At 39.0% G+C, this 17598-nt stretch overlaps 2 protein-coding genes and 1 long non-coding RNA gene across 7 annotated transcripts in view; 2 read left to right on the top strand and 1 right to left on the bottom strand.

Annotated features, from left to right (window-relative positions):
• Positions 1–114: 114 nt before the first annotated feature.
• Positions 115–6782, bottom strand: LOC147155603 (uncharacterized). 3 transcript variants are annotated; one of them, XM_086066362.1, is made up of 5 exons: positions 6506–6782; positions 4807–4935; positions 4610–4693; positions 4305–4424; positions 115–2625 (listed from the first exon to the last, which is right to left on the bottom strand). In XM_086066362.1, exons 1-5 carry the CDS (start codon positions 6506–6508, stop codon positions 2461–2463), a joined length of 501 nt encoding a protein of 166 aa, XP_085922488.1. In that variant the 5' UTR covers positions 6509–6782; the 3' UTR covers positions 115–2460. The 3 variants fall into 3 exon arrangements, with proteins under 3 accessions (XP_085922488.1, XP_085922490.1, XP_085922489.1); XM_086066364.1 differs by having other exon boundaries at positions 4610–4689; XM_086066363.1 differs by having other exon boundaries at positions 4610–4669.
• On the top strand, positions 6368–12532 carry LOC147155602 (uncharacterized). The gene is made up of 3 exons (XR_015092153.1): positions 6368–6483; positions 10282–10376; positions 12214–12532. It is a non-coding gene; the product is annotated as an uncharacterized LOC147155602 (long non-coding RNA).
• Positions 12533–14925: 2393 nt separating this feature from the next.
• Positions 14926–17598, top strand: part of ctnnd2a (catenin (cadherin-associated protein), delta 2a) — a 251414-nt gene continuing 248741 nt past the window's right edge. For all 3 annotated transcript variants that reach the window (XM_086066020.1, XM_086066021.1, XM_086066019.1), the window contains exon 1: positions 14926–15288. The gene's annotated coding sequence lies outside the window, so the exon portion shown is untranslated. The remainder of the gene's footprint in view (positions 15289–17598) is intronic.

Genomic DNA, 17598 nt, shown 5'->3' with positions numbered 1-17598 from the left:
GTCAAAGGCACAAAATTACTGATATGGCCGCCATGAATAAATAAATGTTGAGTAAACAAATGCAAACAACTATGTGAGTGTGTTCATTGAAGATAACAAAAGAATCAAAATCCATTGTGTTTTTATTATAAATATATTTTCATTATAAATGGGATATATACATTAAATGCTTACATGTGCTTCTTGTACTCAAAACAAATGGCAAATTTAGTTCTCCCAACATATGTGACAATTGAACCTTCCAAGCTAGATCACGGAAGCCATTAAAGACATCAAACACGAGAACATCTTGTTGCTGACCCTGAACAGCGTCAGGTCTGAATTTGAACTCAGCCATCTGTGGCAAAATAAGCTTTTAAAACATCAATCATACGCAGCGAGTGATCTGCTGTGTCATCTAATCCTGTGATTCATTCCCAACAAGAGTGGCGTGACGGGGAATTATCCAATTTCCCATAACTTGTCAGACAATGATTTATTCATTACAAATCTATCTGTTTATCTGTGCCATTGGACTTTTGTTAGTAAAGATTAGGAAACATAATCCAACTGATAAAACAGGGCTGGTTGTTTGGATTGAAAGCGAAAGTAAAATTGCCCGACTGCCTTAATTTTACTGCCTTAGCAGCAATAGATGAGTGTAAACTCGAAAATAAACTTAGATTAGTACAATTAGATTAGTAAGGATGAAGTGAGAAGGGCATTGAATAGGATGAAGTGTGGAAAGGCACTTGGTCCTGATGCTATACCTGTGGAGGTATGGAAGTGTCTAGGAGAGGTAGCAGTAGAATTTCTGACTGAGTTGCTCAACAGGATCTTAGATAGTGAGAAGATGCCTGAGGAATGGAGGAGAAGTGTGCTGGTGTCCATTTTTAAGAACAAGGGAGACGTGCAGAGTTGTGGCAACTACAGAGGAATAAAGCTAATAAGCCACACAATGAAGCTATGGGAAAGAGTAGTTGAAGCTAGACTGGGGGCAGAGGTGAACATTTGTGAGCCGCCCCCCCAAAAAAAGAGTACCATAGATGCAGTATTAGCTTTGAGGATGTTGATAGAGAAGTACAGAGAAGGTCAGAAGGAGCTGCATTTTGTCTTTGTAGATCTGGAGAAAGCTTACGACAGATTGCCCAGAGAGGAACTGTGGTTTTGTATGAGGAAGTCTGGAATGGTAGAGAAGTATGTTCAAGTGGTGCAGGACATGTATGAGGACTGTAAGTGTGATGGAGGAGTTCAAAGTGGAGGTTGGACTACATCAGGGATCAGCTCTGAGTCCCTTCTTGTTCGCTATGGTAATGGACAGGTTGACAGACGAGGTTAGACAGGAATCTCCATGGACTATGATGTTTGCAGATGACATTGTGATCTGTAGTGAGAGCAGGGAACAGGTGGGGAGAAGCTAGAGGTGTGGAGGTTTGCTCTAGAAAGGAGGGGAATGAAAGTTAGCCGTAGCAAGATGGAGTATCTGTGTGTGAATGGGAGGGACCCAAGTGGAAGAGTGAGGTTACAGGGAGAAGAGACCAAGAAGGTGAAGGAGTTTAAGTATGTAGGGTCATCAGTCCAGAGCAATGGAGAGTGTGGACGTGAAGAAGCGTGTGCAGGCAGGCTGGAACGGGTGGAGAAAAGTGTCAGGTGTGATAGAAGAGTTTCAGCTAAAATAAAAATAAAAAGGTTTATAAAACTGTGGTGAGACCAGTGATGTTGTTTGGTCTGGAGACAGTGCCACTGAGGAAAAGACAGGAGGCAGAGATAAAGATGCTGAGAGTTCTCTTTGGGAGTGAACAGGATGGATAGAATCAGGAATGAGTACATCAGAGGGACATCACATGTTAGAGGCTTTGGAGATAAAGTCAGAGAGGTCAGACTGAGATGGTTTGGACATGTCCAGAGGAGAGATAGTCAGTATATTGGCAGAAGGATGCTGAGTTTCCAAATGCCAGGCAGAAAGTCTAGAGGAACACCAAAGAAGAGGTTTATGGATGTAGTTAAAGAGGAAATGAAAGTAGGATGCAGAGGACAGGGTTAGCTGGAGGCAACTGATTCGCTGTGCCGAAAGGAAAAGAAGAAGAAACTCGAAAATAAGCTTAAATAATACAAGTAGTTTACCTTCTGTAAGCACCTTCTGTCAATGTTAAGCTTCTTGTTTTATCACTTACAGTACAGTATATTACAATGTAGTTTCATACTTTACTGAGCAAGTTAGCTTGTGTTCGACATGGAGCCATTTTGAATCATAAAACAACTCCATCTGCTCGGCGTTTGGACGTTCCACTGAATTGGCTGTACGGCTTGCAAGCATATCGGAAAAGTCAGTCGTGAGACACGAGCCAAAAAGAACCAAACGGAAAAGAGAAAATGCCACTTGGCAGGTTAGCTTAAATGAAGTGGGAGCTTCTTCTTTTGTAACCCAAACGGAAGGGAGTACGGAAGGATTCACAAAAGAACCCAAGCGGGGCACTGCTATCAGGTGTTTTCTAACAGTGAGTTCAGCATCCAATAGCACCTAGTCATGCTAGATAAGATTGCAGTAACTTTGCAAAGTTTTTTGGTCTCCCTGTTGATTTTTCTCTTGTGATTTTCTGCCATTGCTGTCCTCCTCCTCTTTGACCTCACTTTGTGTTCTCCACTCTAGAAAACAGACAAACACAAGATGCTTGTGTATCTTTTCAATTTCACCAGAGTCATCGATCATCAAGTCTGACCACAGCAAAAACTCTTTTTGTCTATATTTTGTCCTAATTTCAAGGCTCAAAGTTTGATTAAATTCAGTGGCTACTATATTTGTCCAGGCGCCATCCCTCAAGTTTTTTTTTTTTTTTAAACACAACTTACAAAATTTGGGAGAGAAAATGTTCGCTTAAAGTGATGGAATTGGAAGTGTAAGGGGAAGAAGCATATAAATGTTATCAAATTACAGAAAAATCCCGCTGATAATTTCTTGTTAAGTCAAAAAACAAATAAAATGCATGATGTTCAGAATGTACTGAATCTGCGAAAAAAATTTGTTTAAACCTCAGGACAGCAAGCCCAAACTTGTGACTGACAAGTTATCCCTTAAAGAAGAAGTCAACCCAAAAATGTTCTTGACGATGATATGTTTCATGTTTCCCCACTAGCCTAAACATGATATTCTGATTATTATTGCGTTTGTGGGATATATAAGTTAGACAGCATAATTCACCCCTTATCCATTTTAGTGGGCGGCCATTTTAGATTTTGCTGCCTAACACAAATCCCACAAACACAATATTAATCTAGTTTAGATACATTAAACATTATTTTTTTTTAAATTGGGGGGTTTACTTTTTAAATCACTCAGAAGCACCATAATCTCATTGCTGAATATTTATTGCAAATATTTGTTTCTGGCATTTCAAATATGTTTTATATGAGCGTTAAATAAGTCTCTTAGTAGTCACAAAAAACACATTAATTTTTAAGCACAGCGATGCTGGTTTGTGGTCGATACACTTTGGCTTTCTTCTTTGTCATATTTTTACTTAATTCATTCACTCGCAGCCATTTTCACTGAAGCAACCCCCTTCACTCCCGGCTGTTTTACTGGATTTTGACTGATTTTGCAAGGGTCACAGAATATTGTTTTTTATATTCTATAAAAACATGGTACCTACCAAAAGAAAGATTAGAGTCTCTTCTTCCGTCTGTTATCTGTTTCAGTTTTGCAGCAATTAGCATTAGAATATAGCTAAGTTTCATCATTATTCACAAATCTGCTTGGAACTGTGGGTAAATCAGCTTGTTTTCAACATGGCCCTGGTTGATCTCTTTTGCTCTGCTGCCACCTTCAGGCCGGTTTTGTAATAACTACCATTGCTTCAACCATTTTATACAGTTGAGAGGCTGCATCAAAGCCTTCTGTATGCTCTAGCATAAAAAAATTAAATAAAATAAAAACACACATTAAAAACATATAAATACGTCTTTGGGTCACTTACAACTTTTAAAATAGAACATAGTACATACATTTTTGAGAACAAATGAGTTAAAGGATTCCTGTAATATTACCACTATTCTCGTAACAATGAGTTTTCGAGAAACAGACTTAATTTTCTTGACTTTATTTTTGAAATACTGTGACTTTTTTCTTGTAACTTTTTTTTTTAAAAGTACTTTTACTATCGTTTTAGTTTCAGCGTGGCACTGGCATTCCTTTGTGTGCTTTTTACAAGCAAGCAAGCGCCGATGAACAAACAACCTTCTAGCAGAGTCACTTTGTTTAATACCGCATATATTATATAACATATTTATGTTTGAAGTAAAAAAAAAAATAATGCATCTGGACTTACTGGTTTCAAAGAACAAGTGCACTCTATTGAGTCTAGGACAGATGTGACCAGGTCCTCTGTGTGGTTGAGTCTTATATTCCACATGTGGCAGGTTAAATTGTGTATGATGCTGACAAAATCCTGCAAAACACAAATGTACAAAAAGTAGTTTGTAACATGAACATAAATCCAAGTCAGGATGATCTCAATTTAGGATGGTAGCTACAGTATAGAACGCCCCTCCTCACCTTTTTGGTTGATTTCAATGATACAATTATGATGACTAATGTGTATTTTCTGTGACTGCTACCGAACAACTGACTCACTGTGTTTGTTGGCGTGCAGGTTTGCACCCTTTGTGTGTCCTCAGTGCAGGACGCGTTTTTCTGCAGGGTAGCAATTCTTTCTTTCTTATTATGAAAACACAAGTTAGTTAATTAAACACTTAAATGTGTTGATATAATAATGTTCATGACACATGAATGTAATAACTGCATATGTCTTAGACACTGTTTTTACTCACTGTGTCGTTGAGGTCCGTTTCTAAGATATCTCTGTAATCCTCTTTGAGATCTGCAAGAGGCTTTTGGCTGCTGCAGCTCGAGGCCAGAGGTAGACGCAGAAGAAGCAGGAGAGTGATGCGCAGAAGATGCTTGTGGGAAATACAAGAAAACATTTTTATCAAGCCGGGTAAAAATGCATTAAAAGGCAGGTGAACCATGAATTAACATGAAAGACAATTTCTTTTTCTGTTGCTAATTTACTAAACAATTACAGCCACATGTGGCAGAAACCGATCAGTCGTAAATCAGGTTACAACAAAAACGCAAACAAGTCAGTGGCTTTATCACTTCATGTTTCACGAAAACAATGATGCTGACATGTGGACTGCACTTCTTAAGCAAAGGTCTTATTTATTTATTATGATATGTATTTTGTGTTATCAGTTTTTGTTTTGCCTGTCTTTGTTATTGCATGACTGTTTTTTTACTCTATGTGCAGCAGTTTGGATGCAGCAATGGTTGTTTTAAAGTGCTTTATAAATAATGATGAGTTGTTAATAGGGATAGACCGATTATGGGCCCTGACGAATATGTATCGGCCTTTTTAAAAAATCTGACGGCCGATAAAAGATGCATTTAAAACTGTGTTAACCTCAGGGAACTATTTACATTTTCAGTTAATTTTGTAAGAAATGCTGCTGACCCTGGGAACTCACTGCACTTTTCTGTGTGTGTTTAATATAAATGAAAACAAAAGATACATGGAAGTGTAACTCTTAAATTATTTTAAAAATTTTAACAAAAATATTTACTGTAGAAAACTATAGGGACTCTATGATATTTACTGAGTTAAGTTTTCATTCACTGGTGATCCTGCAGGACTTCCCTAAACGTTTTAATTTTATAACAAAGATGTCTATTGGCTATTTAAAACCACAACAACAACATTTTGCAAATCCGAAAATGTGTTCAATAAACGTATACTTTAAGACATTTTAACAACATTAAGAGTTGGTATTTGTATTTCTTTTAAATGTTGATGCCGATATATATATACATTTAAAATGAATATCAGCTCTAAATATTGGTTATCAATCTCCTTGATTACTGATAATCGTATCGTCCCTGGAAAAAGCAACATCGGCCTACTCTAGTTATTATCTTGATAATTCAAGATAATAACTAGAGTAGGCCGATGTTGTTTTTTATATTGTATATAAATAAATAAAAATGCCACCTGAAATTACAATAATAATCACATTATTAAAGAGAACACAGAAAAGTGCAATAGAATACCGTGACAGTGCCAAAACTAGTTGTCTTTTTGCAACTTGCTACTAGCTGCACCCAAGCCAGTAAATTCACCTCTTAGTGAAACATGCATTTATTGACACTTCCAAAATATTCCACAATAGCGTCTATGACGATGAGTAACAATGTCATGCAGGCTAGCATGCATAGTGCAGATAGGATTGGTAGAAGTTTGAATCAAAACAAGACTTTAAAAAGCCACTTTTAGGAAATACTCTACCTATTCCCGTAAACGTAAAGTCCCGATTTTAATTTCACTTTCCTTCTGACTAACAAATGGGAAGTTTTATACAAGGCAATCCCATTGTTGTGATCGACTTGAGAGGATCAGGCGGTCGCACCGGAGGGACGGAAGCGGCTGTGACAATTCGGCTTTAAAATCTTCGGTGAGTTGTCTGACCGACTTACCATTGGTCATTCTTCATTCATAATCACCGCGGCTTATGTTGGAGTTATTTACGATGTTTAGATGCGCAGTCTTGTCCGTGTGAGATTTGAGATGCGGCCCACAGACTCCATACATGTCGGTTTACCTCCTCCAAAGGTGGGTTCCTGTGGCTGCACCGCGCATGGACATCTTGTGAGCGTGTGTGTGTTTTAATTCCTCATGCCCCCCCTTTTTTTCCTTTTAATTATTCCTCATGTCCTGTCTACGCCACACGCGACAAACAGTGGTTTTGTAACTTTTACTTCCGTGGTCACTGCGGCTTCCAATTTGTTCTCATATTTCACAGTCTGTGCAAATGCCGAGACCATCACACAGACAAGGTGGGGACGTTGGCCACCTTCTCGAAGAGTTACTTCAAATTAGCCCACGTAGGCTACTGTTCTGATTATGAATGACGTTAAAGTGTGTGGTGATGTCAACACAGCACACCACCACACACATTTAGTTTTTACAACTCGTGAGTCTTCTGCCCTTCATTAAATGTTTGTCGTACTGACCAAACGTTTGATTAGGTGGTTGAACGGCTCTCACATTGAAGAGCCGTTCAAAAGACTCGATTCGCTCATGAACGTCACATCACTAGTGTCCGCGGAAATGCTCCCACACAGTCAGTCAAGCGAGTGCTTACGTGAAAACACGTTAAATCTAATGTATGAATTGGGTAACGACTCTAGTGTGGCCCAATGTAGCGGAGTAAGAGTAGCGCTTCTTTTGCACACATCTACTCAAGTAAAAGTAAAAAGTATTGTGTGGTAAAACTACTCTTAGAAGTATTCCCCCCCCAAAAGTTACTCAAGTAAAAGTAACAAAGTAAATGTAACTCGTTACTACCCACCTCTGTATATGACTGGATAGCCAATAGCCCATACACGCCCGTGCAAGCTGTCGAAGTCACAGGGCGGCCATCTTGCTCCTCCCACCTCACGAGCAGACTACTGTATAAACTACACAGTATACCTACAGATGAGACATATACAGCTTGTAGGCAGTTAGCATAAGGGCGGGGGTGGGGGTTTGTGGCAGGGTGGTCACTATTTTTTATTATTTTTTAACGAGTAAATAAATAAATTAATTAATTAATTAACAAGTGGCCGGTAAGTGCTGCTTTGAAGACCCCCTTTTTCTTTTATCGCTCAGTCAGTCCTTAATATTACAATGTAGATTTGGCTGAGGCATCTTTTGTTGAATTACAGTTATAATTATTTAATAACAAATATGCAAGTTTCCTCCAGTAAACATCATTAAGCATATAATTTATACATGTATTTAAGACAAGTTCTAAAATGTCTGAAGTCCTCTTGTTTATGTTTAACAAATTTAAAACACCATAAATCATGCTGTTTCTACTAGTACTGTCTCAATTAGTCTCCAATTTAGATACTGTACATGTATAGGTTTATTGGGAGGAGCAATATGGCGGCTTCACAACTTCAAAAGTCTTGGCCTATCGGCTATCCAGTCATATATTCAGATCAGTGGCTATCACCCAGTCCCAATCATGTCTATTTCAAAACCTGTCGCAAAAGGTTGGCTACGAGAACAGCCGATTTTAAGAAAAACAGGAGATAGAATGGGGCACCCCCCACATGTCTTGGAATGCACAGCAAAAGTTGCAGTGCTCAAAGTACCATGAAAAAACAATTAGTTCTGAACTGTTATTATTAAAAACATTTATTGTCAATATGTTCTATGCAGCCCCACTAGTCTCTGCTTAATATTGCGTTAGAGGAATATCAGTTAAGATATAGCAGTTTTTATCAATATGCAAAGGTGACCATTTTGCCACTTGCTGTTCAGTGATAATGACATCACAGTTGCTCAACGTCTCAGGTAACAACCACAACTCAGTTTGAGAAAACAGGTGAGCTGTGATTGGTTGTTGGTTGAGCCCTGAGCAACTGTGATGTCATCTTCAGTCAACAACAAGTGGCAAAATGGCCGCCCCCTGAGATGGATAAAAACGGCTGTATTTTGCTGCATCACTCATATTACACAAATGTAATATTAATCAGAATGTCATGTCTGGACTAGTGAGGTCTCATATAACATATTGTCAAGAAATAATTTAGGGTAACTTCCCCTTTAAAGATTGAGAAAATGTATTAGTTACTTGAACCTTTTTTAAATTTTTATTATTGGTGATGCGGCCCAGACAGTGAGTTTGTGACCCCTGACATAAAGTATTGAATTTTGAAAGTGAGCCACTTAAACATAATTTTACATAATTTACTGCAAGCTACCATCGTTCACATACTGAATGCAGGCCTATTTGTACACTAATAACAACAGTGGTGGTATGTGATTGACCACTAACAGAAATGTGAACACCAGACAATCTCATCAGGGAAAACTACAAACCCCAATTCCATAGAAGTTTGGACATTGTGTAAAATATAAATTAAAACAGAATGCTAATACTAGCCATATTTTGTGTTTGATAATGCACCACCCTGGATGACCAGTCTAGTATTTGTGGTCTTAGTTTTACTACAAAGAAACACTGTTGTAACACATGCAGGATGTGGCTTGGCATAATCTTGCTGAAATAAGCAGGGACTTCCCTGAAAAAGACGTTGCTTGGATGAAGGCATACTTGATTAATAGTTCCTTTACAAATGTGCAAGTTACACATGCCATGCCATTTTCCTTTATTTTAAACCATTAGTACCAGCAGGTCCCGATTTCAAATGGGAATATCCTCGTAAGCCTGCCAAACTGCAATATATGGAGAATAGGGTCAATCATTTCCAAATAATAAATGTATGTGTGAAAAAAGGCCAGTTTGATCATTCTGAATTTAATCCTCCTTGTTATCTCTAATCAAAAAAAATAAAACTACATTTTCTCTATGGGGTGAGATTTATCTAAAAAATATTCACACAAATAAATTTGTGATTTTAACATGTGATTTTGAGATCCACAAATGCATTCGTGATTTTCACGTGTTTTTCAGATGCACAAATATATCCGCGATTTCCACATGGCTTTTTTTATTTTGTGTGTGCATTTTCCATGAGTTTTGCTTGCGAGTTGTCGAAAGTGCGTCTGGGGATTGTCCCGCAAACGCATTTATTTTTGAGCCAAACATCACGTTGGTTCGAGATATTCACACACACACACACACACACACAAGCTCTCAGGTATTCACATGTGTCTTCCTCCGCCGTCCACGGGGAGGCAGTGTTACTGTCGCCATTGAACGGGAACAAACCGTTTCTGTTTCTCGTTTAAAATTGGACATTGGAAAACAGAAATCGAGTCTTTACCTGACCTTCCATTATATGTTTATTTTGCACAAGTCGTGAAACAAAATGCGACCTTAGTTTGTTTCCGTTGAGCTTGTTTTGCTTTCACTTGAAAGACACTCTTCTTCTGCTGTTAAATGTTCTTCTTCTACGCCACTAAAGCAGCAGCGGCCCACTGATCTTTATATAACTGTGGCTTGTGGCGGTATGTGCTGCTTTGAAGACCCCTTTTTCTTTTATCGCTCAGTTCATTAGACCCCAATATTAGATCCTTTGTTGAATTACGGTTATAATTTTTTAATAAAGAAAATATACAAGTTTCTTCCTGTAAACGACATTAAGAATATAATTTATACATGTATTTAAGGCAAGTTTTATAATGTCTGAAGTCCTCTTGTTTATGTTTAACAAATTTAAAACATCATAAATAATGCTGTTTCTACTAAGTACTGTCTCAAATGTTCTCCCATTGCGATACTGTAAATGTATAGGATCGTATGCGGAGAAACGTTTCTTGGGAGGAGGAATACGGCGGCCTCGTGGCTTCAAAAGTCTTAGCCTGTCGGCTATTCAGCAATATATACAGGTCAGTGCAGCGGCCAGAGGAACGAGTCGTCTCCCGTTTCTCGTTTAAAATTGGAAATTTAAAAATGGAAATAGAGCCGTTATCTGATCCTCTATTATGTGTTAATTTGACAAAAGTCGGGAGACAAAATGCGACCTTAATTTGTTTCCCTCGAAATTGTTTTAGCTTCACTCGACATTCAAAAGACACTCTTCTTCTTTGGCGTAGAAGAGTGTCTTTCGAATAAAAGCAAAACAAGCTCGAGGGATACAAAACTAAGGTCGCATTTTGTTTCGACTTGTGCAAGATAACCACATAATGGAAGGTCAGATAAAGACTCGATCTCTGTTTTTCAATGTCCAATTTGAAACGAGAAACAGTTCCCGTTCTCATTCCCGTTCAATGGAGAAAGTAACACTGCCTCCCGGTGGACGATGGAGGAACGGGCCTTACATGTGAATATCTGAGCGCTTGTGTGTGTGAATATCTCCACACAGTGTGATGTTTGTCCTAAAAATAAATGCGCGTGCGCAACGATCCACAAACGCACTTTCGACAACTCGCAAGCAAAAGTCATGGAAAATGCCCAAACAAAATTCAAAAGCACATGTGAAAATTGCGGATATATTTGTGGATCGGAAAAACATGTGAAAATCAAGAAAATGTTTGTGGATCTGAAAAACACGTGAAAACCACAAATGTATTTGCGTGAATATTTTTTAGACAAATCTTTCCCCATATTTCCCTACTTCACGAACACAATGCACACTTGATGGGAAATTCAATACCAAAACCAGTCTGAAAATTATTAGCCAGAGGCTTGCAGAAGCTCCCATTATGAGCAGCTAAGAATTAAAAATGTTTCAGTCATAAATGGTCAAATAAAAAAGGCTATTATTACAAACAGCAGGGCACGCGACAATGCAACATGCTCTGAAGGCCGTTGGCCGTAGCTGGCCAACAGCGAGGCGTTAGCTCGGTAAATATCCCTGTTGCTAAAATGGCGTTAGCGGAAAAAATATTCCCGATGCTAGGACGGCGTTAGCCGGCCAACAGCCAAGAGTTAGCCAGCCAAATAGTGCTAGGACGGAAGTAGTCGGTTAATAGTGAGGCGTTAGCCAGCCAAATATTCCTGATGCTAGGACAGTGTTAGCCGGCCAACAGCAAAGAGTTAGCCGGCCAACAGCAAAGAGTTAGCCGGCCAACAGCAAAGAGTTAGCCGGCCAACAGCAAAGAGTTAGCCGGCCAAATATTCCTGATGCTAGGACGGCATTAGTCGGCCAACATCAAGGCATTAGCTGGCCGTATATATCCTCATAAGTATTTTCCGGGCTTTCTCTCGAATGTAGCGTGCGCGTAGCTTTCACATTTTTGCATTTCACACATATACAGCACACCAACCAGATCCAAATATTAATATTCTATGACATGTTCTGACTTGAACGGGAAAGTTCCAATTCGGCTTTTGTTTTCAACTGAATTCACTACTCAGTTCGAGTTATTAGCAATTAGCCTTCACATCTACCATATTACTTTTAATAATTTTGAGTAATAATTAATTAAGTTAACCTTCATTTAATTGTGTTACTTGAACAATAAAAATCAGAGGTTATTGTAGTCAAATCAAACATTCCTTTGATACTGGTTGCTGTTTTCAACCTAAATGAATCATTACATTCGGTTTCCCTGAATCATTTGACTTTATTACCAGGTTTTACAGTGCAGGAAAGGGGTGAGAGGGAACACAATACAAAGTACACAATTAAACATGAAAACTTTTGACCCGCACATTGTTGTACATATACAATCTGCTTATTATAGTAATAATAAGACAAATATTTGTGTGTTTTTGCCACAGTTCTCAGGTCCCCAGTAAATGAAGACATCTGTCCAAATACGAAGGGTTACCACGGTGACCGCCCAAAACACTCCTGATGTTCCACACACAGCAAGATTCTTTTTGGCGATTATGGTATGATGATTCATTGACAAAGTATGTGGAGGTGTGTCCCGACAAGAATGCACGGTAGATGAATTATTCAAGCATAAATGCTTTCATTTGCATTTTTTAATTCGCATTATATTCATGACAGTTTTCTGGAGACTTTAAAAGTAACTCTGATATGACACCTTATAAAATGTGTTGCAACAATATTGTTGATACAAATAAATGATGAAATTCCATGGCAAAATATTTTTGTGTGAATATGGTTAAAGTAATGTATTTATTTTTGTGCTAATGTATTTTTTTAATATTGAGTAAACATACACATAGTTGGCAAAGTCACACACAGACATAAGGGTGGGACTTTTAAAACAAATCCCGGAATAGATTCTTGCCTAATATGTCTAAGTGAAAGTTACAATTCTAGTTTATTTCCCGTAAGTGGCGTTGCGACACTTAAATGTGACCATTTAGAGAAATGTATTTCTCGTCAGGGCCTTTTTGTGAGGCGCTTTGCCATGTCAAATTGTGTGCATCCAAGACAGTCATCAGGTAATGGCTACCTAACCAAAGCAGCAATCCCAAAATGATGTTGAAATTAGAACAGAATTATTAAAATTTTAAAATTTCAGGCAGAGAGCGCCCTCTAGTGATTGTTCTACAAACATGCAAGTATTCGACAGACACAAGATAATGGAAAAGTTTGCTCAGATATATTGATCGATGATCATAAATTTATGACTACAAAAATGATGAGGATAAAATTAGTTAATTTGCAATTCTCTAGATAATTTGATATTTATGACAATAATGTAGTACTGCAGTAATACTATTCAAAAATAGAATATTACACAAGAAGCAATCAGAATTATTGTTAAAAAAATAACTTAGGTTGGAATTTGCCTTGTGAAAATTAATTTCCTATATGTTTCATGAATCTTTCTAACATGAGTTTCACTTTTTGAATTGAACTGATGAAATAAATCAAGTTTTCTATGATATGCAAATTTATTGAGAAAACTGTAGATCATCCATCCATTCTATGAGCCGCTTATCCTCACAAGGGGTTTGAAGCCTATCCCAACTGTCTGTGGGCAAAAGGCGGGATACAGATATGAAGATGGACAATAAAATAAACAAATGTAAAAAAACGAAATGTAAAGAAAACTGCTGAAACAGACACAAAGTTATGCAGATGTGTCTAAGGTGTGTGATAATAAAATAAAATAAAATACAAATAATGAACTAGTTCACACTGTGAAAATAGAGACAGTAATGTATATTCCCAACTGACTGTGCTGTGAGAGATCATCAAGTGCAGCTCAGGAAATAATCCAATTTCACTTAATTTGTTAAAAAAATGTAGTACAAATAAATAATCTATCTTTGTTCGTCATATTGGGATAGTAAAATAATTATGTGCTTGTCCACTAGATGACAGTAGTACCATTAACGTGCATGTGTTTCCACCTGTTGCCATTCATGATACAACAGATTTTATTGCAACTAAACAGGCCCAGATTTCACACAGTGTAACTTTGTAAATTGAAACAAAGACGGGCGGCATTTTCACCTTTATCTTCATTCGGGTAACCCTTAACTCATATAGTTTGTTGCCTTTTCATGAACTAGTGATGGGTCGTTCGCGAACGAGCCGGTACAAAGAGCCGGCTCTTTGAAGTGAACGGCTCCGTCATTTTCCCTCGCTCTCTCTCTCTCTTCCTATGTCGCCCTCTCTTTTTCACATGTCTGAAATGAAGTTTGGCTGCGCTGCTCAGAGAAGGAGAGACGGGAAGAGAAATGGGAGGGGGCAAGGGCAAGGGCAAGGGAATGCAGTGAGTCTACTACACACGTAGCACGTGCTCCACCTCTCAGCCAGTCAGAGAGAGACAGGAGGAGGAGAAAACAAACAGAGAAGAAGAGAGTTGAAGAGTTTAAGTATTTGGTTTTTCTGAATGCCAATTTGAAATAAAACAAGGTCTTTTATCCTGGACCTAGTGAGTAGCTTATAATGTTTGTTTTGTTTGCTGCTGCTGTTGCACTTAAATTACTATTCACTATTTGTGTTATTTGATTGTTATTTTGATTGTTGTTGGTTGAAGTTTTAATTTTGTTGCTTATTTATTGTTTGTAGCCTTTTTAACTTTCAATAAAATAAACAATTGTTGCTATTTGCAGTCAGTAGAGTGCAATACTTAGTTCACCAAGTCATTCATCAAACTGTATGCCAAATTTATCGTAAATATTTAAAAGAAAAGCTAAAGTTAAAAGAGCCATTTGAGAGACAAAAAGAGCCGGCTCTTTCCACTGAACTGAACTGATCCAAAAAAATCCGAAAATCCCATCATTTACACGAACAATTGTCGGCCCCACCCTTTGCACGCCCCTGAAGGTGATCCTTGTGGTTTTCAACTGTGACGCACAAATGATAATGTCATGCTTGCGTCCACGTGATGTGGAAAATTAAAGTAGGTTACACAAATTGCGCCATTATATTATACTAACGCCGTCAGGAGGGAACACCCTGCCTGTTGTGTCGTTGCTTCCCCTGCAGGGGGCGCGCCACACCACATGACTGCAAGGGCTTGTCTAAACGAGTGCGTGCGCCAGTAAGTGAGTGGCCGAGCGAGACAGAGAGCGGCTGTCTGCCTTCTTTCCGGTGTTTCCTGTCGCCGCAGTGCTTCGCCGCTCACCCTCGCCTGTACACCTCCGCTCCCAACCCCTCGAGCTACCCGCTTTTTCGTTCGTCACATCACCCGTCTTCCTCCACCTGCGCCCCGCGGATACCTCAGTCCTTTCGCGGACTGCAAATGCACGCTGCCTCCGCCGCATCCTTGGAAGCAGGACGATCAGGCTACTGGACGCGCGCTTCCATCCTAAACTGAGACGAACACGTTGCGGATTGGACCCCGAGGAAAGGCGCACCAGGGGCTGAAGGAGAGTCGAGGAGACGCCGCTGGCTGGGACGGTGGCCAGGATCTCATTCAGGTAAGTCTTTCCATGACATTTTGTCAAGCTTTAAATGAAGGTTTAAACGAGGTGTTGTCGCCCACCACCACAATGGGACGTGCAAAGTGTTGGTTGCACACACTTGGCCATGCATGAAGCAACATTTTATAATGATTAAAAACGTGATTCTTTTGTTTCTTGACTTCCATCAGACAACACACAAACAGCTCCAATGTAGATCTGAAAGCATCACTTATAGTATTATTCTGTGAGGGAAAATAACATTTGTTAAAACTACGGTAAGTGAAGTTACGCTTTTAACATACTTCTTGCTCTCAACAAGCATGAGTTCCAGAGGAGATGCAGGTATATGTCCTGGATTCTCATCACCTCGTTTTGCCTTACTTGATGATAAATAGACATTTTGCAGGAGAAGGATTGCGCTGGCAGTTTGTCAAGGGCGTGCAATAGATCCTGCTGATGAGCTGGAGGTAGAGGAGAATGAGCAGAGGGGGTGGTGTTATTAGACATGATGTGGGTACATGCACATCCGACTGCATGTCAGCACTATGGCAGGTGCATGATGGACAGCATCATCATGCAGCGGGCAGGGGAAAAAGGTTTGATTAGATATGCCAAGGTCTCACTATGTGGCATTGAACTCTGTCTTGTCAGGTGCTGAGAAAAAAAAGCTTTGGGTTGGAGCTTGGTGGTGATGTTCTGCTAAACTGACTTTAGATGGCAGGACAGTGTGGATGCCCAAAGTCTGTGTTTTATGCACCAGATGTGATGAGAATCATGTAAACACATAATTATAAGGTAAACTGCTGGAGTCCCACAATACTAAGACTGTATAAGTTAATAATGAAGGGTACAAAAGCTGTAGAATGGAACTTCTAAGGTCAACTCAATCCATTCGAAGAGGCTCAGGACTATTCAATTTGTTATACTGGATTGCAAACTAATGTCATGATTTGGGTTTAGGGTTAGTAGTCAGCAGTTCAATTGTAACCTGTTTTGTTATGTTTTTCTTGTGTCTCCCTTTGTCTTGTTAAGTGTGATCTTGTCCACCTGTGCTTGTCTGTCCTCCCTCTTGTGACATGTGTGTCTTGTCCAAGTGTCCCTTGTTGTATAATTAGTTGTTGTGTATAGTCTGCTATCTTTTGTTCAGTCCTCGTTGGTCTATTTTGTGTCTTTGTCGTCATGCATTGTAGTTCCCCTCATGAATATTGAACTTGGTTGTCGTTATTTTTTTGACCACCTCGTTTTTGTTAAATTAAAAATACCTTGTTGGACTTCATCTCTGCCTCCTCAATCTGCTTCTCAGCACTTGGGTCCTCAACCACAATAAACCCTGACAACTATTTTTCCTAATTTTCTTTTTTTATTGGAAATAGAAATAATCATCCAACTCCTATTATCGGAGAGAGGGGGAAGGAGAGAGGGAGAGAGAGGGAGAGAGAGGGAGAGAGAGAGAGATAATTGTGTTTATTCAGTTTTAATTTGCTCATTAGAAAAGCTTGTATCTGTGATGTTTAATTCTATCTACTGATTAATATGTCATTGTAACAAAAATATAAAGTTCTCAATTTATTTAAAAAAGGATAGAAAAGTATTGAAATACATGTTGGTACAGATACAAAAATTATGTTATCATGACAACTCTAGAACTTTACATAAGTGACACATTTTGACTGATAGACAATTCTAAACATTTTTAAAGGGGAAGTCAACCCAGAAATATTATCTGCAATAAAATGTTGTATGTGCCCCTCCTAGTGTAAAAACGGCAGTCTGATTAATAATGTTTTTGTCGGATATGAATTTAGCAGCAAAAGCCACCTGTTTTTGTCCCATCTCAGGGGTTGGCCATTTTGGCACTTGCTGTCGACTGAAAATGACATCACAGTTGCTTTGGGCTCAGGTAACGACTAATCCCGCTGCACCTGTTTTCTGAGTTTGGTCATGTGACGTTTGCAAGCTGAGCCATGATTGGTCATTACCTAAGCCCTGAGCAAAATGGCCGTCCCTGAGATTTTATGAGATTTGCTGATTGGCATTCACGACTATGGGCAAATATTAAAGTTAAGTCTAATGAGCAGTATAGAAAATGGATGGCCGGAATTACAAACGGTGGCATTTGACTTCGGAGGTTCCGCTTTAAGTAAGTGAGAAAACACTGCACACCTCATCAAGGTATTCTTGTGGCATATTTCTTTTTGTCACATACATCCAACACACTCCCATGCAACTCCCTTTCGCAAATGTCCCAAGGATGAGCTTCTTTTCTGTGCGGCGACTGTCTCTCGCGGGCATGCGAAGCCCCGTCCATTCGTTGCGGACACAGAT

This window comes from Leptonotus elevatus, chromosome 21, assembly GCF_054856555.1.
Source record: "Leptonotus elevatus isolate MCC_2025b chromosome 21, RoL_Lele_1.0, whole genome shotgun sequence".
Classification (NCBI taxonomy): domain Eukaryota; kingdom Metazoa; phylum Chordata; class Actinopteri; order Syngnathiformes; family Syngnathidae; genus Leptonotus; species Leptonotus elevatus.
This window is presented reverse-complemented; position numbering and strand designations above follow the sequence as displayed.